Below are 23,750 nucleotides of genomic sequence, written 5' to 3' on the forward strand. Positions count from 1 at the left end.
TTAGCTGCAGAGTAACTAGGCTGGGCTGAGTGCCACGTAGTTACGGAAATATATGCACTCACTTGATACCAATGCAGCTCCGCTGCCCGATTGAAAATGGCGTACAGACGTCGCGCTGATCTGACTCGAATGCAGGCTCTCCCAGCCATCTCTCGGGGATGAACTTCTCTGGTTCTCGCCAATATCGAGGGCTGCGATACGCTGCCATGGGTGCCACGGATACCCAAGTCTTACACGCGAGTCAGCGTTATCACAGCATAACAAATGAGATTGCCAATGCCTTAGTTAGCTAGAAGCAGATTGGCATGGATACGTACCTCGCCTGGTAGCCACCGGCCATCAATCGCGGCACCGCTCCGCGGAACAACTCGGTGTAGGCCCACGGGGACTGGCGGGTGGATTCGCATGGTTTCTTGAATTACCGCTCGAAGATACTTGAGATTTGCAACCGATGAAACAGTGATTTCCTCTTCAGCCTGAAAAGTGCCCCGGACCTCTTCAACTAGCTTTCGGTAGCTTTCTGGGTTATGCGTCAAGTAATATGTCATCGAGGTCATTGTTGCCGCAGTCGTGTCCCCCCCTGCGGCAACCAGAATATTCACATTATCAAGTAGTTCGGCTTCCGACATCCCCTTCAGAACGAAAGAGGCAAAGTCTGCCCGGCCGATGGAGTCGCCCTTCTGCCGCTCTAGGAGTGTCTTTCCAGCAAACTCCATGTGCGTATCGTAGGGTTCGCTGATCGCCTTTGGGATAAAGAGTTCGAGTAGTCGATGGTATGGCCGCAGCCGATGAGCCGCTTGGACATATTGTGAATGTTTTATTGCTCCAAAAATAACTGTCACCCAGGGATGATAATCCCCTTGATCCAGAGAACCCACAGTTGTACCAAAGGATAATCGGCTGAGGATGTCAAAGACGAAGAAATTGTACCATGCTTGGATGTTGACAACCCCGTTCGCATCTGGATAACAAGCCTTGCCGGACCGCTCGCGCATCCCATCAATGAATTTCGTTACGTACTCCTGAATGACTGGCTCCTGTTCTCGAATAGCAGCTTCTGAGAAAGCTGGCGCTATCATCTTGCGATACCGTGCATGTTCACGATGGCGAGCGAAGAAGATGTTATGTGCCTCTCCAGAGCCCTGTAACCAGACGACTGGGTTCTTCTCGAAAACGGTCTCCTCCGTTGGCCGACCGCCAAAGATGGTTCGGTTGGCTGATGCACTGGTGTAGGAAATCTCGCGAGGGCCAACCCGCACGATCTCACCGTATTTTTCGTGTAGCTTGGCGATATATTTGGAATTTTCGCCCTTAATCATATGGTAAACGTAAGGGAGCTGGGTAGCAGCATCGAGGATGGGCCCGGGGTACTTGCGTAGAGGATGAAGGAAGACATTGTAGATTGCGAGAAGGATATGACACACGATCCACTGGACGAGCAGTTAGCTTGAGGAACTCTCGAAAGTGGTATGAGGGGCTCTAACCAGTGCAGCTGTTAGACCAAGGAGCTCAAAAGGAGACATTTTGATGAGTTGTGCAGTGGATGAAGTGGTAAAAAGAAGAGTGCAGAGGACGAATAACTAACTATTTATAAGAATAAATCTTCCTTGTTTGAAGTGCATAACTAATTAGTCTCTCCTCCAACGCAGGTGTTCTAAATCCCCTTCTAATTGCCTATTGGCTGCTAGATTAAGAACCCCCTGAATCCAGTATCATAAAGAGACGGCAATAATGTATTCCATTATCTGCTAGGGTAAATATGTGCCTAATGTACCTCGTTACATAGGTCTATTATTTTTATACTTCGCAAACGAACAGAATAATCAATGTGACCAACTGTTATCTAGTGTATTCCCGGAAATGAGATAACAACTAAAAACATCTTTGCCTTATATAAAATGCGATTTGAACCAGTCCTTTGCAGTCGTCAATTCCTGCTGGTTCTTTGGTCTACCCAATGCTGTAGCTGTTGCACGTTTCAATTCTGAGGCTGTATCCCTATTTGAGGGCTCCGGGCCAAAATAGCGACCACCTGTGATTTGCGTAAACCCGAACATGAGCTTGACATCCTCTAGCTCGTGGACTCCATGGGTTTCAAAGGCTTCCCAGGAAGGGAGAATTGGCTGGAATCGAGTCTTTTTACCAGTTACTGTTAAACGGTTAACATGTATATCACACATATTATCAATAGTAATTTCACTCACAGTCTGCAAAGTTGGCCACCAGCTCGTCGAAGCCAAGCATCTCACTCATAGCTTGAACAACATGACCATTCCATCGGACTGGATCCAAAAAGATACCCTGAACAATGTCCCCGTAGTCATCGGTAATACTCAAGAACGGCACCTTGTTATCTCCTCCCCAGTTGGGCACACGATACGTGAGGTAGCCTTCGTCATCTGGAAAATGGGGAAATCCGCCAAACACTGGGGCAACCTCCTTCACAAGAAAATTTTCCAGGTACCATGCGGCATTGATAGGGGTAATGGTTAGGAATTTTCCCAGCTGCTTTGCATACTGCTCGATTTTGTATTTCACTGCAATTGATGCCTATTAACACTAAAACAACCAATAAGGGGGTTATACTTACTATCCATAGCCTTCATTCTCACCCTCCCCTCTGTCATCTCCGTGCACGGAGGGCCCGAACTGAACACAAAATGCTTCACACCAGCCTGGGCCGCTGCATCAACAATTGATTTACCTAAATCAAACTCGGTAGGGCCATCGGGGTTGCTCCATATCTTATCGTCCGAGTTTAGATTAACATAAAACCCCCAGGTGCCATCAAATGCCCGAAGCATCTCCTCATTGTTGAAGCCATTTGCTTGAACCACTTCTGCTCCTGCTGATGCTAAGGTTTGGCTGGCCTTTGAAGAGGGATTCCGCGTGATGGCGCGGACTTTGAAAGACTGATTCTGAAGTAGAGAGCGAGCGACAGAACCTCCTTGGTTGCCAGTGGCACCAACGATAGCAATAATGCGCGACATTCTCAGGTAGTTGTGGCTTTAATTGTATAAATTAGCTGGCATAGATTGCTGTTTCTCAAGAGGAAGAGCAAGTTGTTTCAACGTGTCGAACGTGAATGCTTACTCTATAAAACTAATTTGATCCGATATGATAGCCGATTCTTTCACAGATTAGATTATCTCAAACTTAAGCGCCCCACTTCACGAGTCAACAAATTTCCGGTGTCCAGATCCCTGTATTTTCTCACGGAGATCCATTCGGGCCGCCACCTCGTAAAAATACTGCAAGGGGATGCGTAACATTTAAACTCTAACTTAGAACTAATTAAGGTTTAGCCGCCAACGCGGGAAGTGGGTCCTTAAGGTTTTCCCCTTGTAAGATTCCATATGGCTCTTACCGAACGGTCAGACCGAGACTCCTCTTGGTAAGTGCTCCGTGTCAACAACACTCTAGTTACTATAAACAAGAGCCGAGCTATGGAGTTCCTCTTCATAAACGAGGTCGAATTTTTGAGTACATTTAAGTTTGACGGAGCCCTTCCCGTATTTTTAATACCCGGCCCAAGATCAGCTATTGCCTCAGCGTGTAAATTACGTGGAGACTGAATCCTGCCCACTCACAGTATCACGCATGTTGAAAGTGGACAAAGGTACGGCACAGAGTAAACCGCTTTGCTTTGCCATGACATCAACGTGTAATTCCGGCTTTGGCCAACCCGTGGTCTCTCAATTCCAGTATGAAACACTGTCGTTTTATATTTTGCATTGGCCCGATCTACACACCCCTTTACCTACAAACTATTTAGTGCCTGATTGAAACTCCCTTTTATCTACTTTGATTCTTTATTACTGAGTTTTCTCCAACACACCGTGCCCTTTCCAATTCAACATTGTCATTATCCCTGGGCAGGTATCATTAGATAGAATGCCTTCCATCGCTTCATCCCCTTCCGAGGAATACGATTTCGCCGTTAGCCGGAATCAAGGCCTGGGTCAGCTCTTCTATGGCCAGGTGCGACGAAATGCTACTGCAACTGCAGTTGTTGACGTGGGAATCTCTCTCACATATGACCAATTGCATTTACAAGCCTCGTATATTGCTCATCAACTGCTACAAGAATCGTTCGCTTTCGAAGAGCCAGTGGGAATAGTCGTTCAGCATGGCGTCAACGATATCATTGCCCAGTTAGCTATTATCTATGCTGGCGGGAGCTGTGTCCCAATGGATCCAACGCTTCCAGACCAACAAATACAGGGCCGGTTGCAACGACTGAACGCCCAATTTCTGCTGGTTGACCAAAGCAATAAAGATCGAGATCTTCCCTTCCGCAAATTTGCTCTCGAAGGTCTCGTGGCTGTGGCCAAGGACAAATATCCAGTTTCAACAGACCTAGAACATCGCACACATTTGATTCATACTTCTGGGACAACCAGCGAGCCGAAGGCAGTACAGATCGCAGCTCGGTCAATTTTACAGGTTGTCTTCCATGCTCCTTTTGAGCCAGTGAGGGAAAATGATGTCGTTGCACACGTCAATAATAGCAGTTTCGATGTCTCTCTTTTTGATGTGTGGGCTCCTTTACTTCGTGGTGCTTCTATTGCGGTTCTAAGCAAAACGGCTCTGCTGGATCTTCCAGTTATGGCAGAGCATATCGATCGGCTTGGAATTACCGTGATGGCCACCACAACTGCCTTGTTGAATCTCGCTGCTTCTACCTATCCGCGTGCCTTCTCCAAGCTACGTATCTGCTTTATTGGAGGTGAAGCTGCAAATGTCGCCGCCATCAAAACGATCTTCGACGAGGGCCCTCCAGAGATGCTGATAAATGCCTATGGACCAACCGAGTGTTGCATCTTCTGCTTGACTCACCAGATCGTTCCCGAGGACATCAAAGCTGGCTCCGTCAGCATCGGCAAACCGATTGGTCACACGATTGCATATGTAGCTGACGATAATGATAACCCAACTGATGAAGGCGAGCTCTGGATTGGCGGCGCTGGTGTTTCCCCGGGATATGTCAACCAACCCGAGAAGAATGCTGCTTCCTTCACAACGGTTGAAGATTTAGTGACAGCATCAGGTGATCCCATCAGGTTGTACCGAACAGGTGATATCGTCCGACGTCGGCCAGATGGACAGATTGATTACGTTGGGCGCTCTGATCATCAGGTCAAGATCCGAGGATTCCGAGTTGAATTGGGCTCGGTCGAAGCCGGGCTCCTGAAAACTGGCTTTTTCTCCGATGCCGTGGCGATGAGAATTGAACCACCCCAGGATGGGGCCGGTTCAATACTAGTCGCGTATGCTGTACCTGTGGACAGCTCTAAGCCTGTGGGGGTTGAGGAGGCATTGGCAGTCCTTCGCACGATTCATCCGGATTATATGATTCCTCAGCTGCAATTGATCGCCAGTATGCCTCTCAATAGCCACGCCAAAGTGGACAGAAAAGGGTTAACGGAGCTGTACTGCAAGCGATGGAAGGTGGATTCACTATCAAAGCCGAAAGATGGGCCCAAAGACACCCGTTCGATACTCGCTGACCTTTGGGCTTGCATTCTTGCATCCCCTGCCGATTCATTCCAGGACGACGATAATTTCTTCAGCCATGGAGGAACATCTCTTCAAGCGTCACTGTTGATCAGCCAGATCCGTCGCACATTTGGCTCCGAAGTGTCTCTGCTGACTCTCTATGATAACCCAACCCTGGAAGCCCTGACATCAATTATCCAAGAGCGCCAGAACGGCCAATTCGAGACAGTTCGTAACGAGAGTGACTTGTGGGTAGCCGATACAAAGATTGCGGATGGCCTCTCTTGCACAGCAGGGCTGGCAATCGACTGGACTCGTGACACTGAAGGTCGTATCTTCTTAACTGGAGCCACCGGGTTTGTGGGATCATTCATGTTGGCAGATTTGCTACGCATGCCCCATGTCCGTCAGATCGGGTGTTTGGTACGTGCAAAAGACGCAACAGTTGGTCTACAGCGTCTGCGCACCGCAATGGCCAAGTATGATCTCTGGGAGGACAAGTTCTCTGAAAAGTTGTTAGCTCTGCCTGGTACACTGGAGGATGACTTCTTAGGCATGGGACCAGACCGGTTTGAGGAGATTGCCAATTGGGCCAGCGTAGTATTCCATCTAGGAGCTCGCGTCAATTATACTCAGCCATACTCTCTGCACCGCCCTGCCAACACGTTGGGTACCTTGAATGTTTTGAAACTGGCATTCAAAGGGCGGACAAAAGCGGTACACTATGTATCAAGCATCTCCTGCTTCGGACCAACTGGCTTTGTGACCGGCGTGAAAAGAGTACGGGAAGATGAATCCCTACTGCCACACCTCGAAGCCCTCCCCTATGACCATGGTTATGCTCAAAGCCAATGGGTCGCAGAACAGCTCTTACGCCGACTCATCGATCGTGGATTTCCTATTGCCGTTTATCGACCAGGATTCATTACTGGTCATAGTCGAACGGGTGCCTGCAATCCGGATGATTTCTTTAGCCGGTTGATTCATGCATGTCAGGAGATGAATTGCTACCCACAGTTGCCGAACCAACGCAAGGAATTCGTCCCCGTTGATTATGTCAACTCTGTAATCTTACATATTGCCTCATCACGGTCATCTCTAGGCCATGCCTATCACATTGTCCCCCCTAGTAGGGAAACCTCCATTGATATGGATGATTCAATGGACATGGTTGGTGAGTGCGGCAGTGGTCCAATGCTGGGCGTTTCGTACACGGAGTGGGTTAAGCGACTATCCGCAAATCCACCTAAACGTCTGCAACCACTGGAGCCTATGCTTGCAGAGAGGGTGAAGAACGGCTTGACCCGATGGGAACTTTACGAAAACATGCCCGTTTACGAGACAACCAACACCATGGAAGCCCTTGCCAATTTCCCCGGTGGTCTCGAGTTTCCGATTCTAGACAGGGACCTGATGAAGAGATATTTGAATCATCTCCAAGTGAAAATGGAGCAATGAGTGAATGAGGGCACAAGAAAGTGATATCGTTAAATTTGGACATCACATGGAGTTGAATCTTTGATGTGATTCAAGGGATGTTGGAGGAATTCATGTAAAAGGATTTGTTGTATATTTTTGGTAGATGTCTTACGACGCTTGATATAGATTTTCAACTTTATGTTTCTACAAAAATGGGAATACGTACTCTATTTAGCATCGTACTGCAGCTGAAAAAGGCTCTGGTTAGTCCCCGTATAAGGGCTTCAAATAAAGCTGTAATCTAGCCAACAAACGAATTACTATTCTAATTTCAAAATGTCTCATTTTGCGATTTAACAGCCCCTTGCCCTCTACTGTAGTCGTAGCTATTGTTTGTTAATGAGCTAGTTAACTACTTATTCGACAATAAATTCTAGGATAGTGACCACACTTCCGTCTGGACATGTACTTCCTTTCAATTTCAATCTCCCATCCACGCTGCCCAAAATACCTGCGTAATCCTGAGCCGTCCTCTCTCTTCCAGCCAGTAATCCAAACATGGTTACGTCCATATTGCGCACAATGCGTTCCACGTAGAGTGGCACAGTTCCCTTTTCAGGAACGACATGCTCGATAATCAGCACCCGAACACCGGGCTTCAGTACTGGCAGCAAACCACCAATTATGCGTTTGGCCTCCTCATCAGACCAGTTGTGTAAGATGAAGCGCAGAATATACGCATCCGCCTGCACAGGTTGGGGCTGGAAGAAATCGTGCTCGATGAACTCAATGGCCTGGCTATACTGTGCAGGAAGCTGCTGACGGGAGGTGGCGATCACCTCCCCTATATCCTGAACGGTTGATTTAATGTGAGGGTAAGAGTTGACTATTGCCATGCTTACATGTCCTTCGGAGCCACCAACCTAACATTAATACCAATTAGAGTGTGGGCTTCTGATAATAACTTTTCGAGACACTCACATCAACAATTGACTTGACCTGATTCCAGTCGAAACCTCGGGCTACATGTTCACACGAGTAAATTGAAGTGGAATGTGTGGCAGCCATGGAATTATGGAACCGAACCTCCTCTTCCGGGTGATCGCGGAGGAAATCCCACATGGTACCTAACTTCTCTGCACCATCCAAAGATTGGGCGAAAGCAACGCTGAGGGGTGTCCTTGATGTATCAGTCCCTGCAGGGTTGAGCTTGAGAGCTTCTACCATCTTCACAGACGCCGGGTTTGCAACATTGAGGTTTGATAGAATGCTATCAGTAGTGTTTTGATCACGTACGCAAACAGATGAAGCCGAGTTGTGGCTGATTTGGCCGGGCGTCTTTTCGGATAGAAAACCGACGGCGATAGAATATCGCACGAGACGAGTAAACAGCTGCTCTTCAACTTGGGCATACTGGGCTAGAGAGCTGAGTGAAACAGATCCATCAAGAGGGATTTGCTGGGGAACCCCGAGTTTTATCATAGCTCCAATGGTGTTGAGTTCGAAGCCCTGACCAGCACCGTCAGCTCATTCTCTTTATGTGTCTCTCGCTGGTTCACTCCATCGTAGAATGTAGCTAGTTACCTGCAAGCTTAGATTTGCTAGAAATTCCGATGGGCCACTAGCCAGCCGCACAATATCTAGTGCAGCGGATATGAGCTCAAACCGAGCGCGAGAGCCCTCGGGGCTGAGGAGGGGAAAGGAAACGGGGAACGATTCATCGTCGAGAGAAGGTAGGCCCTTATCCCGAAGCTCCGCAGAAAGGATGCTTGCGTTCAAGGCAACTGATTTGGAAAGTTCGTCCATTCTGTTTTTGCTCCGATTCTTACAATATCTTGTGGTTTTGTACTCGTACTCCGTACAGAGTGTAGGCTCTCTTCATTATACACCACGCAACGGCAGAGCCTTGAACATAAGTATAGCCAGTTATTTACTCGCGTCATACTCCGTCCCAAAAGTAGGTTAGTTCCCCACTTGTAAGTTAAACTTCAGGAGAAAAGATAGAGTTTATGTAAACCTTAACTTCGTTTAACTCTAATTGAGTAAACTCTGTATTAAGTGGGTCTTCTATGTATTGTAATTTACGCACGCTGCAAGATGTAAACGTTATCATCGTAACCGGCAGTTTCTTCACTTTCATCCACTTTGCTCACTTCCACGATCCGTAACCCTGCCGCTTCAATTGCAGTCGAGAATTCGGGCTTTGTAAACCAGCGCAGTGAGTGTCTGACCCGATGGACCTCAATTTCCTTGTCTCTGCCATCATCCAGCTGCTGGAAGACCTGTACATCTTCCCCACAGACGCACAGTTTGCCCTGGCAATCCATCCGGTTCATGGTAGTATGGTACTAAATTCCAGGAAAGTCGACACTCTGGACGTCCTCTAGCGGTGGTAATTCCTCGCTCTCAGCTCGAACCTTCATATCCTCCCCTGGATTGAGGAGGAACCAATCGGCAAGGCCTACGCAGGCCCGTCCCGTGCCTGGTGTGAGCACTTTACTGACCTGCAGGAAAAACTGCGCGAGCTCCCCATCCCGCTCCATATGGCACACGCTATTAAAGGCAAAGACAAGGAGATCGATAGTTATATGCTTGTCTGATAGCGGCAAGAGGGTGGGAAGCTCGTCGAGTGCGAGAGCGTTGCCTAAAATCCAGGTAACAGGGGGAGTACTCCGTATTGTTGTTTGTCTTTTATTCTAGCTTAGCCGCTAAATCCAGCATGTGCTGCGCGTTGTCTAGTCCGATCATTCGAATGTTACGAGTATCGAACGAGGCGGCTGCGGCACGCTGTAACAGACCGATTGGCACACGACCGGCACCAGTTCCGACGTCGAGAACTGAGAAGGGCTTGTCTGGTGCCGCTTCTCTGTGTTGGGTGACTGCATCGGTGAAAATTTTCCAGTATATACCCATGTCTGGCATGCTGGGTTTGCCCCACTTGAGATTGTAGAACTCTACCATGTATGGTGAGTCATAGTAGCTCGATCCCTCTTGGGCCATGGTTGCAGCAGGGGCTGGTGTTGTATAGATGTCCGGTTGGATAGACATGGTGAGAATGGAGTTCGGAAACACGTTAGTTTGATGGAGAGACGAGAATTCAACGCATTATATATATGGAGTATATAATACATACTCCATATGCAGAAACGGAATGCAAACGGAATGCAGCACCCAGCCGCCATTACCACCCCCTTGCAAGAGTGCAGAGTCAACAAGTGGACTTAAATACCAACGACGAATAGTTACCGTAACATTCGCTGTTTCACTAAAACCCTGTGCCAGTGCTGAATAAAGTTTCTCAAAAATTGGTCCTCACATTAACTTTGCACATGTCAAAAAACTAACCTTCTCCATAAAAGCTCCTGAGGTGTCGTTAAGAGAATCGCTGTACTATAATAATACTGATATAAGATAACTACCTCGTACTTTCTCCATACGTGTGAAGAATGGCCGTCATTATCAGAGAGTGGACCAGAATACGGCAGTTATTTGAACTTATATACTTTACATTTGAACATGGGAGTTATACATACATACGCTCCGCGGCAAGTTAAAGCGACAGCAAATTAATCAGGCCTGACGATCGGGTCCGTTATTCTCGTCACCTTCCTCTACCTTCGACAGCGTACCGCTTCAAAGGCCCATATGTAACGCGCACAATGCACTGGCAACCCCAAAAAAGAGCGTCATCCCGCTCCACCCTGTCCGAATCTGCAGAGACCCTGCGACAACTGGTCCCAACATTTGCCCACTTGCGTAGGCCATGTTGAAAAGTGCGTAAGCCTGAGCCATAGGGGGTTTTCCACCCAAGATACCCGGAGATTGTGCCTCGTAATCAATGACCACTTGAGAAACTTCAGTCATGGAAATGATCTGGACTACCGTTATGCCGAGGCCGACAATTGCCAACAGACCGCCCATGAGAACTTTCTCGGGAATGTTATTATGCAGAATAAATCTCGGGGAAAATAAAGCCACTCCTGTCACTGCAAAAGCGAGAGATCCAGGGCGTCGTGCTCCAAATCGGTCCACTAGACTTCCATAATGGATCAAATCACCATCTCTGTGAGAGAGACGGGAAGAAAAAAAAATCAACCCAGCGCCGCTCGGAGTCCAGTGGAATCTGTCCATGACAAAAAGTGGGACGGTCTATTGAAAAATTAGCACGAAATTCTGCGTTATTATTATGGGATACTGTCTCCAAACTCGACAGAACCAAAAAAGCATCGCCGCAGAAAGCAGAGCAACGAGTAAACGAGAAGAGCGCATGAGGAGGAGCACACTCGACTTCGGGCCATCGTTGGCCCCAGGGTGCTGAGCCAATAGGAGAGGCGCCTCTTCATCTTTTTTCCTTTGGTTGTTTGGATTGGGATTGGCGTCTGCTGATGTGCCCTGGGCGTTTCGTGCTGCATCCTCTGCCCCAGACGACTCACACTCAAGCGATTGTTTAGTAACTAAGACTATCAGTAGACGGTAGGCAGAAAGAGGGAGAAGGGAGGAGAAGGGAGGATATACCAGACTGCTCAATCAAAGCAAATCGCAGTATGATATCTAAAATAATCAGCAGCGTGGGGAAAATAAAGACACCATAGTACCCCAAAAGGCCATACGATACTCCCCGAGCATCGGTCCAAGAAGGCCACCCATTGTCATACTAACGGTTGTATAACCCATAGCTTGTCCAATGCCTTGCTGAGGAATGTTGTCGACAAGTAGCACTAGCCCAACCACCCAAACCGCCGCACAAGAGAGACCTTGAAAGGCCCTGGAAATAACCAGTACTGCAGGTGTGCGTGCAACTGCAAATAGAATTGTCGACGAGCATAGTGATACAAGTCCCAGGGTAAATGGAAGCTTCCGCGATCCGAAGTGGTCGGAGCGGTACCCAAAGAGAGCTATTGCTAGGTTAGAGTCCATGACGTCGTCGATGTTGTATACTCCAAAGGAACGTACAAGACCCCAATAGAAGCGTAGCACCGTATGCAGCTAAAAGTATCGATACCCAAAACTGGACCGTAGCAGCTTTGGCATCTAATCTCTGAGCCTCAAAAAGGGATTGGAGAGTCCATACCATCGTCCTGCACTACTCCCGCACGTGAAACCAGGGCCTTTGGGATAACGGGTATAATCTGGAATCGTCAGATAAAAATCTAGGTTGCTACCGACGACCCAAAACCTATCAAGGAATAAAGCAGGGTGTCCTATAAGCAGTCAGTTATCGTATCCCCAGAATCATTCGGTTCCCGTACAGTAAACATGGCAACATTGATCACGAAGATGATAAATGGTTCTGAAGACTGTAGCTTGAAAAGCCATGGCTCCCGTGAATTTAGGCCCATCTCTGAAGCCACTCGATTCAAGCAGTATTATTCGAAGAAAAGATGGACGTAGAAGAAGAGGGTGGCTGGACTTGAAACTCTTTACTCCGTACTTATATATATGCTTGCCAATCCCTAGGCTTAACTAGAAATCGGATTGGCAATGAGGCCAGGGGCTTGCTCCGTAACGAGTTGACTAGTTAGTTATGAATCTGTCCTGCCCACAGTTAGCAGAGTTCGCAGACATTAGGGATTACTTCGATCCGTATGATGCTTATACAGATGCTTTAACGAAGAAAAGAGCCAATTTTTCGCTTGTCGCAGCTGCAAAGGCGGTTTGAGCTTGTCAAGTTGCTCGTTAACTGCAGGAGGTAGTTAGCGCTACTGGTATTTACCTTGCATTTACTATTATTCTGAGTCAAAGTCCTTTTGAGAGTGCAGTACTGTAGACAAAGTAGTTAAGTAACTATGCTCCTCCCAGGAGAAAGAGTCTAGGGTGGGCAGCGGGTGGCTACAGACTCGCTGTTTAGCCGGTCCAAGAGGCTGAGAGATGATAATGGCAGTTGAACAACCTCTTCATGTAGTTTGCTTTTCTGGAAGGGGGGGGAGTACTTCCCGGCTTTTATGCAAGGACCAGGTAATCGCCTGCCTGCAGAGATATAATATAAGTGGTTGATTATTCTTTCTTTCCGCCTACTACTTCATTATCCCTAGGCATCTTGCAGAACGTGTACCTCTAGTGTATCCTGTGTCAAAGACTATTGCAGCTTTTTGATGCAGAGTAGCAATAGAAACTGGCTCTAAAGATCTCAGGTGACATATAAAGCACCGCTAGGAAGCAGCACTATGTGATAGTGTCCTCTACCTCAACATCATTGTTGATGAATCTGCCTAGCTCAAACAGAAGCGAGATTGCATCCCTCTCCTCTCCAGACTTTTTTGGTTAACAATACGGGCTGACCAGGTAGGGATCCCATCCTGATGGCGATGGCACTGGCACAAACAATCCAATCTTCGGCTCGAGAGAGGCCTGTGGTCATAGGATTATACGGAGTTTCTGGCTCTGGGAAGACTACCCTGCTGAATCAACTGAGGAGGACCCTCAAGGATGATTTCCTGTTTTATGAAGGCTCACAGGTTATCGATGAAGTAACCCCTGGAGGCCTCGCCCAGTTCAAAGCTTGGAGCAGAGAACGACAGATGACATCACGGAAAGCGGCAATTGACTCGATCCGGATGACGTGCATCCAAAGTGGAAAGGCAGCTATTGTCTCTGGCCATTTCAGCTTCTTCGAAGAAAATGAAGGCAAAGTTGGGCCCCCGGTGATTACTAGAGATGACCTCGACACATACACACACATCCTTTACTTGAATGTTCCGACTGAGGTATTATTTGAGCGCCGTGCTTTCGACTCGACTCGGGATCGCCCTTATATCAGCACAGAGGAGCTACATATGTGACAGGAGATGGAAATATCACAGCTTCGTCCACTTTGCCTCGAGCATGGTATTTTGTTCATGTGTGTTGCACCTGGACCGGATATGCAGAGCAGAGTAGCGAACTTGTTACATGAGTTCCAACTAAATAGCAACAGCTTCAATCTGGAGCGTGCCAAAGCATGTCTAGACATCATTATTGGTGACAAACCGCCGTTGATGATGCTTGTCTTGGATGCAGACAAGACTTTATCTGAAAAGGATACCGGGGCATTGTTCTGGGAAAAAGTTGGCTCATCGAAGGCCAAAGGCGCCTCATTGGAGGATATTTTCAGCAGTAAATTAGGGTATTCATACGCTGCTTTCTGCCAGGCTGCAATGCTCTATGAAGAGTCAGGCGATGACCAAGAGTTTGATAGGTCTTGCAGCGAGGTGGCTGCAGGGGTATCCATGTATCCTGAATTTGTCTGTCTACTCCACCGTGTAGCGGAACAAGAGCATGTTCAAGCTGTTGTCATTACATGCGGCATAAAACGCGTGTGGGAAATGGTTTTGGAGAAAGAACGGCTGTCTGGCATTGTGAAAATAATTGGAAGTGGCCGGATTACCGAAGGCCCGGTCATTACGGGCGTGTGAAAGGGGAATTGGTCAGCTATTTGCAAAACAAGTACCATATGAAGATCTGGGCGTTTGGTGACAGCCCATTAGACCTGGAAATGCTGAAGCTTGCAGACAGAGGCATCGTTGTGGTTGGGCCAGAGGCAACCAGAAGTAAGTCCATGGATGCGTCTTGGTTGAGGCTATCGAGCGTGGTGGTATCCGCCTGAAGCAAGTTGTTTTACCTCCCACCACACCAATGCCGCTTGATTTCAAGAGACTTCCTTCATTGGATATTACCGGCGCGGACTTCATGGACTTTGTTCCATTTCCTTCGCCGCCCTCCATTCAGCTAACTCATGCGACGGAAAAGAATGCAGCTAAATTGCTAATGACCCAAATGCAAAATGCAAACGTTGCTGGTCCAAATCTCTGCGAAGCTCATATGTCCGTGGGAAAGTATCTGGCAATTGAATTTTTGTCTGAGGCTATTGGCGTTGACGAGTATTCCATTCCACATGTTCTGGGCCATGAGACAAATGGTCATCAGCTATACCACGAAAGTCAGACGCTGATTGTGGCGGTGATGCGCGCAGGAGAACCTATGGCTCGTGGAGTTTGGGAGAGCTTTCCCAAGGCATCTTTTCCTCATGTGAAATCTCCAGAGGATATTAAGCCTCACCATGTACAGGGGAAAGTCACCATCATCATAGTTGACTCGGTGATCAATAGCGGCAAGACAGTAGCCGAGTTTCTAGGACGGATCCAAATCTTACACTCTACCGTCCGCATTGTGGTGGTTGCTGGTGTCTTTCAGGCAGAATGCATCTCCAGACGAGCGCTCACGCAAAAGCTTCGCTACGGAGCAAAAGTGACTGTCGTTGCTCTCCGGGTATCACAGAACAAGTATACAGGCAGAGGCTCTACCGACACCGGAAACCGGCTTTTTAACACGACCTCCTTGCCTTGAGCATCTCCTGTAACATGCTGATTAACTATGTTTCTGCAGGAGATCAGAACAAATGTACTGATATCACTAGACTGAAAGCCATCATCATGGATAATAATTATCAATCCTTTGAAGCTTCCTTAGCTGCACACTGTAATGGAAAAGTATTATTTTTATAGTAGAAACATGTCAAGACCCGTCGTATTGATGTCGATGTCGATGTCGAAGTTGAACGTTTCTTGACGTCGCGACGTCGAGAAAAAAAGCCCCAAATGTCCTATCACGTGATGGCTTAGTCAACATCCCCGCTCATCGCCTGATGCGGCTTAGCGCAATGCCGGAAGGAAGAAGAAAAAAAAGAGGAAGAAAAGCACGAGATGAAGCAGACGACAAGACGACGACGACGACGAAGCGACGACGAGGAGAAGAAGAAGCACTATCCACGATCAAACAACGACCAACGGCCACTAAGCAAAGGACGTCGGTTAGGAGACCCGACATCTCGCTGATTGCCCCTTCCAAAGGATGCTGATGCATTGAAACGATGAAGTTCTTCGAGAACACTTTCAACTACGACTACTCCTTTCCGGCCGTTACGCTTGCATACTTCCTCCGGTATCCCAACCCTTACTCTCGCCATGTCCTAGCCTCAGACGTGATCGACCGGTATGTCGACCCGGTCACGAAACGACTGCACACGACGAGGCTGCATCTGAAGAAGTCCAAAGTCCCCTCGGCCATGCTGAAGCTCCTGCCCAAGGGAATTGGTGGCGCGGACAACTCGGGCCAGAGTGTGATTCTCGAGACCAGTGTCATTGACGTCAACGAAGGATGGATGCGGACAGAGTCTCGCAATATGGAGTGGACGGGGGTTCTCAGCGTGGTTGAAAGGCAGGAATACCATCGCTGTCGTGCTGAAAATACAGATTCATCTGTCTCTCCTTCTCTGTCTGCGTTATCAGGCGGCCTAGGCATTGACGATAACCTGAAAGGCGAATGTACGTCGGTGAAAACCACGGTCACATTCAAGTCTCGCCTGGGCCAGAATATGCTTGGTCGATCGAAAAAGGATACCACCGTTGACGACGAGGCTCCCAAGAAAGGGTTCTTTGCTTCCTGGTCCACTGCCGGCATTCAACGGACAATTGAGCTCATTGGAGTGAAACGGACGCGAGATGCTGTTCTTCGCAGCAAACAGGGCATGAATGTTGTCCTCGAGAGGCTTCGGAACGGCGGCATAGTTGGTGTCGTGGAAGGCATGAGACAGGATCGAGAGGGCATCCCAGCCCACGGGGGCCCATGGAAGCAAGTCTGGCTAAACGGCACCCAAAAGGAAGGGCATTATGATGAGGAGTGATTGCTTCATGGCGCTCTCTGACATCTGCTACGTCGATACCTGGATGTCTCTTTTTGGACCTCCACTTTCCACCTCTCGTGGACCCTTCTACTGTATTATTTCCCCCATTATTTTTTGGCTTAGCATGGTGTTATTCGGTGTTTACTTTCCACGGACAATCTCCCGACTCTTCTCACAGCCATATTTCATTTGATCCTTCTATGCGAAAAAACCTCTTTCACACCCTTCGATTATTGACTTCTGGTGTTATATCGGCGCTTTCATGCTTTTCTTTTGACGAAATTCAGCCACGCAAAAACAAAACGAAAAAGTTGAGTTTCTGATAGGCAATATTTTCATGTACAATAGCCTTTATTCGGACGACTACGGCGTCGGTACTCAAATGTACCAAACCTGTTTTATTATGAGTGAGATTCAAGCACAAAATTAAGCTGATAACGTTATTTACGCGCTGATATACATCAATGGCCTTTCTAAGTCTCTAATTGACGTTTCTATAAAGATCCGACTCTACCGGTACTTAAACTGGAGGGGATGGAAGGCCAATTCCAACAAGAATGGCAGGCTGGTTGATATCATGATGATCATAGCTGACAACCAAGAGTCAGAACTGTACAATCGAATGAAGGGCTATACGGCATTCAAAAACTTACCTGAGGACGCCAACGCCACCAGGTTCAAGCATCATAGCCAGCGGAAACTCAAGCGGAATATTCACCCATCTCTTAACAAAGGCACGCAGAAGATGACCGTGCGCAAACAAGACTACATCACACGCTTTCTCTCCGTTGATATTCGGACCCTGAATTCGACGAATTTCTTCGATCAAGCTGTCGACCCGCTCGGATACCTGCTCAGGCGACTCTCCTCCTTCACATCCATCCTGCCAAATATTCCAATTTCTCTCCTTATCTAATCCTCGCTCCTTTCTCATTCTTTGTATATCAGCCGAAACTAAGCCCTCATAGTCACCATAATCCCACTCTGCCAACCTGTCGGTTCTCGAAACTCGGCCTTCCTCAACCAATAACTTCCTATCGGCTTCTGAGATGGCGAGCTCAAAAGTCTGGTATGCCCTTTTGCGCGGGCTCACGTAGACGTGCGCGACCTTGGAGAGGTCTATCAGCTTGTTGGGCCCGATGAGGATGCTTCCTGATGCCTGGATTTGCTGCATTCCTCGCTCCGTGAGCTCGATATCTGTTTTCCCCGTGTGCTGACCATTCTTGCTCCACTCAGTCTCTCCTAGACATCTGGTTTAATATCGGTTCTCATAATTGAGAGAGACTGAGAGAGTGAGCGTCGGGAGGGGACATAAATACCATGACGGCATATATATACACGAGGCGTTCCCGCGGACTTGTCAGACATCATCGAAGCGCTCAATACGTTGTTAGCGCGTGTTATGTGAAGGGTGGCTTGAAGTAATTCTTCTGCGGACCTCGGGGGAAGATGGATGGAAGGACGATGGGCTATATAGTAGCACCCGACTCTAGTCAGGATTTTATACCACAAAAATCTAAACCCGTTTGATCATTATTAGCTATACTCCCATTGTCTGAGCTTGCAAAAGATAAGTCCCTGGGCTGCAGCCGTTCCGTTACCGGCTTATCGGCTTTCCATAGGAACTGTTATATCGACAGTAATGGCTGGTAAAGCGGAAGCGGATAAGAACCATAGATAAGGCTAACTACCATAAACACGACACATACCAGTTACTAATAGAAGTCACACAACTAAGTAAAACAAAGAATGTCCAGATCACGCCTTCTCCTCAGCGTATATATGACCCGACTTAACTAGCTGTGTAAAATCTCCGAAGATGGGACCAACTTCAGCTTCCTCGGCGTCCAACTTTATTGACGTCGCGGCAAATGATAAGCGCGGGGCTATGGTCATGTGACATGTCAAAACTCAAAAACGTCAATCGGCAAGAAGCGCTTAACTCTATGACTAAGAAGCAAGATTGACTCTAAAGAGGAAGGTAAGACGTCGTTAGCTGCAAAATATAGCGAGGTCCCTGGCCCCTTGCGAACCTTGAGACTCCGTCGGCATCTGCGATTAACAACATCGTGAAGGCGAAACCTCTGCAACGACCAGCAGACATCAACCGCAATCGCTGGAAGAGCAAGCATATGCTAGCCTGCAGGTTGACTGGGGAATAGTCACACTGAACAAGATCCGAGAGACTGCGCACTGCCTGTTCGCCCCCGCCTAGCCATAATGGAAAGTCGTTGAGCGATCAGTTCAACAGCTTACTACGCGCATCACCCCCACCGCTTATCGAGTTCCAGTCCATGGAATCTGCTATGTCCTCGGTGTAGCGGCACCAGTTTGATAGACAACGCCATTTCCCCTTATCCGAAGACATCCGGTCATATATACTCTCCGTCACCATGTCGGCCGCCTTCGACGACGAAGATCTCTCGATCTCCCTTCCTTCGTACGAACAGAACAGGAATAGGAATCCTCATGGGCACCCGAGTATACCGCAGCAAGCTCCACGGCATGGAAACGAACGGCTTGACCAGTCTCCTGCCACCGCTCGAGACATGCAACGCCTCGATCAATATACTGCGGTGAGAAATCTGGGTGAAGGAACCTTTGGAAAGGTGAAGCTTGCCACTCACAGAGCTAGCGGGCGGCCGGTAGCACTCAAGATTATACCGAGGCGGAAGCTACAGTCAAGAGACATGGTTGGGAGGGTTGAGCGCGAGATCCAGTATCTCCAACTCTTAAGGCACCCTCATATTATCAAACTGTAAGTTGGAGTATCCGTCAGCAGTGTGACAGTACAGTAAATGCTAATGGCTGCCTCCTTTTTTTATTTCCTAACAGGTATACTGTAATCGCTACGAAGACGGATATTGTCATGGTTCTGGAGTATGCTGAACGGGAGCTATTCGACTATCTCGTAAAGAGAGGGAGGTGCAACGATGACGAAGCCCGCATCTTCTTCCAGCAAATTATATGCGCAGTGGAGTACTGCCATCGACATAAAATTGTTCACAGAGATCTTAAACCCGAGAATCTCCTTATCGACAAGGACAAGAACGTAAAGATTGCTGACTTCGGTCTGAGTAACATCATGACTGATGGGAACTTCTTGAAAACGAGCTGCGGTAGTCCCAACTATGCGGCTCCAGAGGTTATCTCTGGCAAGCTTTATGCTGGCCCAGAGGTTGATGTATGGAGCTGCGGAGTCATTCTTTACGTACTTCTGGTAGGGAAGCTACCCTTTGACGACGACTACATTCCATCTCTCTTCAAAAAGATATCCGCTGGAAATTTTCATATGCCATCATATATCTCGACGGGTGCTGCCAACCTCATCAGGCACATGCTTCAAGTTCATCCCGTACATCGAATTTCCATACCCGAAATACGGCAGGATCCTTGGTTTTTAAAGGGTCTCCCGAAGTACCTGCAACCACCCGTCGAGGATTTTGTTGGCACTGGTGCAGATCCAAATAAAGCAATTGATCCACGGAAGATCGCACCCGGAAGATCTGCTGCTATACAGGAACGTATCCATGAGAATGCAGTTAACAAACTTGAACGAAGAATGGGCTATGGCAAGGATGACATTCAGGACGCTCTGAGGAAGCCTGAGCCTAGTGCAATCAAGGATGCCTTCTTTATTGTCGTCGAGAATGAGATGATGCAGATGAATTGTGAGAATCAATCCCCTGCATATGGTATTATTCACATGTTTTTACTAGTCTTTGCTTTGCTAACGTTAATCCAGCCCCGACTGAGAATGAGCCTGGCCAACCATCGGCTGCGCAATTAGGGGGCGGCCCATCACCATCTTACCGTCCAGGCCAAAGTCCTAACCCTGACTCCAGTGCTCAGAGCTCACCGCTTGCTCCATTGACGCCATACCAGCCACGCACTTCATCAAGCACACCATCCCAAACTCCTTCAGCAGGGGGCGGAGAAGACACTCAACGATTAAGCCATGTCCGCATTCTACCCACCAGTTTGCCATACGTACACGACCAGATAATGGAGCAACGAGCCGAGAAGAGCCTGCTTGGTGAAGATGAAGAAGAGGAATTATCAGCGGAAAGCCGAGGTAGATCATTGCAGCCTGATGGCAAGGAATCTGAGAATGATATCAACAAAGAGCGTTCTCCCGAAGAACAGGCGGCAACTGCTCGGTCTCTTCGGCCCCATTCACGCAGCAAAGTTGATTTGGACAAGCTACAATACCAAAAACCAAGCACCACACCTGCTACAGCCCCTCCGCCAAAACGTTCTCGAAAATGGCAGTTTGGAATACGTTCTAGGAATCAACCATATGAAGCAATGCTGTGTCTTTACAAAGCTATTCGGGCGGAAGGGGGCGTTTGGGAAATCCAGCCGGCCGAGCCTGGTAGGTGTTCTTTTTTTTTTTTTTTTTTTTTTTTTTCCCAGATTGGAGTATCTGCCAACGCACAATTGCTAATCTCCTTTTAGAAGTACATGACTCCGATAGTGGCAGAACTCCACAGATGACAACTGAACTCCCACAGGCATTGCAACACAAGTACCCTGACTTGCCACCGGACTATTATATCCCCAAGGATTTATGGTTTATCCGTGCGCGGCTATTAAAGCAAGGCGTTCTCGCCCCTGGTCCATCAAGCAGCGCTCACTCTAGTCGCAGCGATCTAGAAGAGTTCCGTCGCCGCGTTAGCCTGATAGGCGGTATATTACACCCAGAGGATAAGACGGCAACATCGGCAGCGGCAGCTGCAGGTGGCACCGCAATATCGTCAGCCCACTCGTCCCACCCTGCCCTCCTCTCCTACGGTGTGTGGGTTTTCATAGACATTCAGTTATATCAGATCGAGTCGAAGAACTACATGGTCGACTTTAAATGTGATGGCTATCAAAATGTCATCCAAGTTGCTCATGAAAATAACACCACCACAGAATGGCGACCAATAAGCAAACGAATACGCAATAAGGAAAAAGAGGTGACGAGTCCTTATCCCTTCTTGGACGTTGCATCAGATCTTGTTGCACAATTGGCCGTTGTTAGTTGATCTATACCCTCTATATCAGCGTGTGCTTTCTTTCCCAGCATCTCCAACCCCTTCAAGCAATATTGTATCTTTATAAAATGAACATAAATTTTGCAAACAGCCTGCATGCACATGACATCAGTTTGATCTTCTGATGACGTCGATTTAAACTCATGGATAGATGATTTTCCGGAGGCGAAGTGGCCAACTTTATTACTAATCTGCATCGCGACTCGCCCGCAAGCGAAACTGTGGATATCAGACGTGGTCTAGATGAGCGGAGTTGCTTATAGAAGAACTTTTTACTGCCCGCAAAACAAACAAAAGCCCTGTTCTATATGGAGCCATATGACGTCTGTTTAACGTGACCGGCTTCTTTTCTCTCTGTTCAAGAAATGGATTTGAAATTTTTCCTCTTTGGCTTCTTACAACTGGCGATTAATAGCAATAATCGATCGAATATTATCACTCCAATCTTTGCTTGACGCTTGAAACGCTGGAAATTGTTCCGCTCGATCTCCTGATATATTCACTAGGTCCAGATTGAATACCCTAAGTAGGAGGCCAGCCCAAAGAATCTTCACGATGCCTGATGTAGCGAAATGGGGCAGCGCTGCCCTTCGGTTCATTCAGGTATACCACCCTCAAGTCTGTTGTTGCCAACAAGAAATCGAAACTGACCTTCATATCTATAGCTTGCCCTTGCGGTCATTGTTATGGCCCTGATAGGAAACATGATTGATGACGCCATACATGGCAGCTCGTCGGTGGTCAACTATAATCTATTCGTACCGGCATTCATCTTGTTGTCCTTGCTCTATCTTATCCCGGCTTCGCTCAGCGACAAAATCATGCTCCATCCCATTCTTATGTTCTTTATCGATGCTCTCTGCTGTATCTTTGCCTTCTGTGGAGCTATTGCCCTTCCGGCCAGACAGCATGTGCATAGCTGTTCCAATAAGGTATGTGAAATGATAACACTCCAATTCGCGCCAAGTCCCTTTGATAATGGCTTCTAACATTAAAACAGGACTACACATCCACAAACACAGTCAGCAGCGGATCGAAGTCTGGGGAGAAAACATGCCGTGAAGGACAGGCGGCCACTGCTTTCTTGTGGTTCTTGTGGTTTGCCTTTTTGCTGTCAACCCTATATTCCCTCTGGCGCGTCAAGCAGCGCTTCTCTGGGGGTGGAGACCGCCAACGTACGTCACCCAGCCGTGGACAGCCGCCAACAATGTCTCAGGTATAAGGATTGCCGCCGCACAAAGCTACAATTACAATGGCTTTCCATCCAAGTTATATCCGTCCGGTGTAAAAGATTATCTTTGGCTTCGGCTTATTACTTGGACTGGAAGGGGATTTGAATGGAAAAATTTCGGGTATAGCAGGATTTTCAGGCGTCTATATATACACACTACCCCATCTTTGCTTGCCGTCGACTCTACCGAGCTAAACCTTGGTATAGTGGCGTCTTGGTAATTATGGGGGAAAGCATTTGCTTTGTCCTGTCCTTTGAAGTGGGTTGTGTAATTTCTAATATTTACCCTTCATTCGATCCTTACTCTGCTGTTTTATAATGCCTGTCGTCGATTAGCATGCCCTAATCAACATTTCTCTCTACATACTCGTAAGCTAGTCCATTCTCGTAGAATAATATACTGGCAAACTCAGAGAATAATATCCTTTTCTCTTGTGAAGATGCCGTATTTGACAATATATAAGGGCTACTCGGCAGTAGAAGGTCAAGAGAGGAGACAAAAGCCCAGTAGTAGTACGCTGTCCGTGTTGAATTGGTAATAAGTAGATAACTGCATGGGCTAATTTATTCAACGGTGTCCCTCTGAACGACAATAGGGAGAACGCAGAATAGAAGAAAATATTAGATCATCGGAGCTGGCCATCTTTGTCCAGAATGGATTCGTTCATAGTATGGAAGTAAATAAAAGCACGATATTTCCCCCTTGAACCGAGGTATCCAACAAACAGCTAGATAAGCAGGAGCAGGAGGGATACCCGGAGCTTCCCAGGAAGGAGCATTTGACTCGCCCTCCAGCCGCGATTTCCCTCTGAGGGATCCACCCCTGAACTTCCGGAAGGCGAGATCGAAGAGCCTCTCCTTCCTTTTAATGGGTTTCTCTGGAAGTTCTTCATTTGGAAACTAG

The 23,750-nt window shown here is 47.7% G+C and overlaps 10 protein-coding genes across 10 annotated transcripts; 5 read left to right on the forward strand and 5 right to left on the reverse strand.

Annotated features, from left to right (window-relative positions):
- Positions 1–281: 281 nt before the first annotated feature.
- Positions 282–1,523, reverse strand: ARB_02571 (uncharacterized protein; the record flags this gene model as incomplete). The annotated part of the gene is made up of 2 exons (XM_003011243.1): positions 282–1,430; positions 1,485–1,523. 2 exons carry the CDS (start codon positions 1,521–1,523, stop codon positions 282–284), a joined length of 1,188 nt encoding a protein of 395 aa, XP_003011289.1.
- Positions 1,524–1,889: 366 nt separating this feature from the next.
- On the reverse strand, positions 1,890–2,990 carry ARB_02572 (uncharacterized protein; the record flags this gene model as incomplete). The annotated part of the gene is made up of 3 exons (XM_003011244.1): positions 1,890–2,149; positions 2,205–2,537; positions 2,591–2,990. The coding sequence occupies 3 exons, from the start codon at positions 2,988–2,990 to the stop codon at positions 1,890–1,892; spliced, it is 993 nt and encodes a 330-aa protein (XP_003011290.1).
- A 904-nt stretch (positions 2,991–3,894) lies between these two features.
- On the forward strand, positions 3,895–6,957 carry ARB_02573 (NRPS-like enzyme, putative; the record flags this gene model as incomplete). The annotated part of the gene is made up of 1 exon (XM_003011245.1): positions 3,895–6,957. The coding sequence occupies one exon, from the start codon at positions 3,895–3,897 to the stop codon at positions 6,955–6,957; it is 3,063 nt and encodes a 1,020-aa protein (XP_003011291.1).
- A 377-nt stretch (positions 6,958–7,334) lies between these two features.
- ARB_02574 (O-methyltransferase, putative) lies at positions 7,335–8,724 on the reverse strand (the record flags this gene model as incomplete). The annotated part of the gene is made up of 3 exons (XM_003011246.1): positions 7,335–7,841; positions 7,900–8,427; positions 8,503–8,724. 3 exons carry the CDS (start codon positions 8,722–8,724, stop codon positions 7,335–7,337), a joined length of 1,257 nt encoding a protein of 418 aa, XP_003011292.1.
- Positions 8,725–8,999: 275 nt separating this feature from the next.
- On the reverse strand, positions 9,000–9,966 carry ARB_02575 (uncharacterized protein; the record flags this gene model as incomplete). The annotated part of the gene is made up of 3 exons (XM_003011247.1): positions 9,000–9,266; positions 9,423–9,562; positions 9,717–9,966. The coding sequence occupies 3 exons, from the start codon at positions 9,964–9,966 to the stop codon at positions 9,000–9,002; spliced, it is 657 nt and encodes a 218-aa protein (XP_003011293.1).
- A 3,257-nt stretch (positions 9,967–13,223) lies between these two features.
- ARB_02576 (uncharacterized protein) lies at positions 13,224–15,240 on the forward strand (the record flags this gene model as incomplete). The annotated part of the gene is made up of 4 exons (XM_003011248.1): positions 13,224–13,693; positions 13,826–14,303; positions 14,354–14,444; positions 14,507–15,240. The coding sequence occupies 4 exons, from the start codon at positions 13,224–13,226 to the stop codon at positions 15,238–15,240; spliced, it is 1,773 nt and encodes a 590-aa protein (XP_003011294.1).
- A 523-nt stretch (positions 15,241–15,763) lies between these two features.
- Positions 15,764–16,576, forward strand: ARB_02577 (uncharacterized protein; the record flags this gene model as incomplete). The annotated part of the gene is made up of 1 exon (XM_003011249.1): positions 15,764–16,576. The coding sequence occupies one exon, from the start codon at positions 15,764–15,766 to the stop codon at positions 16,574–16,576; it is 813 nt and encodes a 270-aa protein (XP_003011295.1).
- Positions 16,577–17,096: 520 nt separating this feature from the next.
- On the reverse strand, positions 17,097–17,750 carry ARB_02578 (phosphoglycerate mutase family protein; the record flags this gene model as incomplete). Its single annotated transcript, XM_003011250.1, has 2 exons — positions 17,097–17,166; positions 17,230–17,750. 2 exons carry the CDS (start codon positions 17,748–17,750, stop codon positions 17,097–17,099), a joined length of 591 nt encoding a protein of 196 aa, XP_003011296.1.
- A 1,219-nt stretch (positions 17,751–18,969) lies between these two features.
- Positions 18,970–21,606, forward strand: ARB_02579 (uncharacterized protein; the record flags this gene model as incomplete). The annotated part of the gene is made up of 4 exons (XM_003011251.1): positions 18,970–19,334; positions 19,412–20,247; positions 20,397–20,951; positions 21,035–21,606. The coding sequence occupies 4 exons, from the start codon at positions 18,970–18,972 to the stop codon at positions 21,604–21,606; spliced, it is 2,328 nt and encodes a 775-aa protein (XP_003011297.1).
- A 564-nt stretch (positions 21,607–22,170) lies between these two features.
- Positions 22,171–22,837, forward strand: ARB_02580 (non-classical export protein Nce102, putative; the record flags this gene model as incomplete). The annotated part of the gene is made up of 3 exons (XM_003011252.1): positions 22,171–22,218; positions 22,281–22,547; positions 22,616–22,837. The coding sequence occupies 3 exons, from the start codon at positions 22,171–22,173 to the stop codon at positions 22,835–22,837; spliced, it is 537 nt and encodes a 178-aa protein (XP_003011298.1).
- Positions 22,838–23,750: the final 913 nt, after the last annotated feature.

This window comes from Trichophyton benhamiae (genome assembly GCF_000151125.1).
Source record: "Trichophyton benhamiae CBS 112371 chromosome Unknown contig00209.0, whole genome shotgun sequence".
Taxonomy (NCBI): domain Eukaryota; kingdom Fungi; phylum Ascomycota; class Eurotiomycetes; order Onygenales; family Arthrodermataceae; genus Trichophyton; species Trichophyton benhamiae.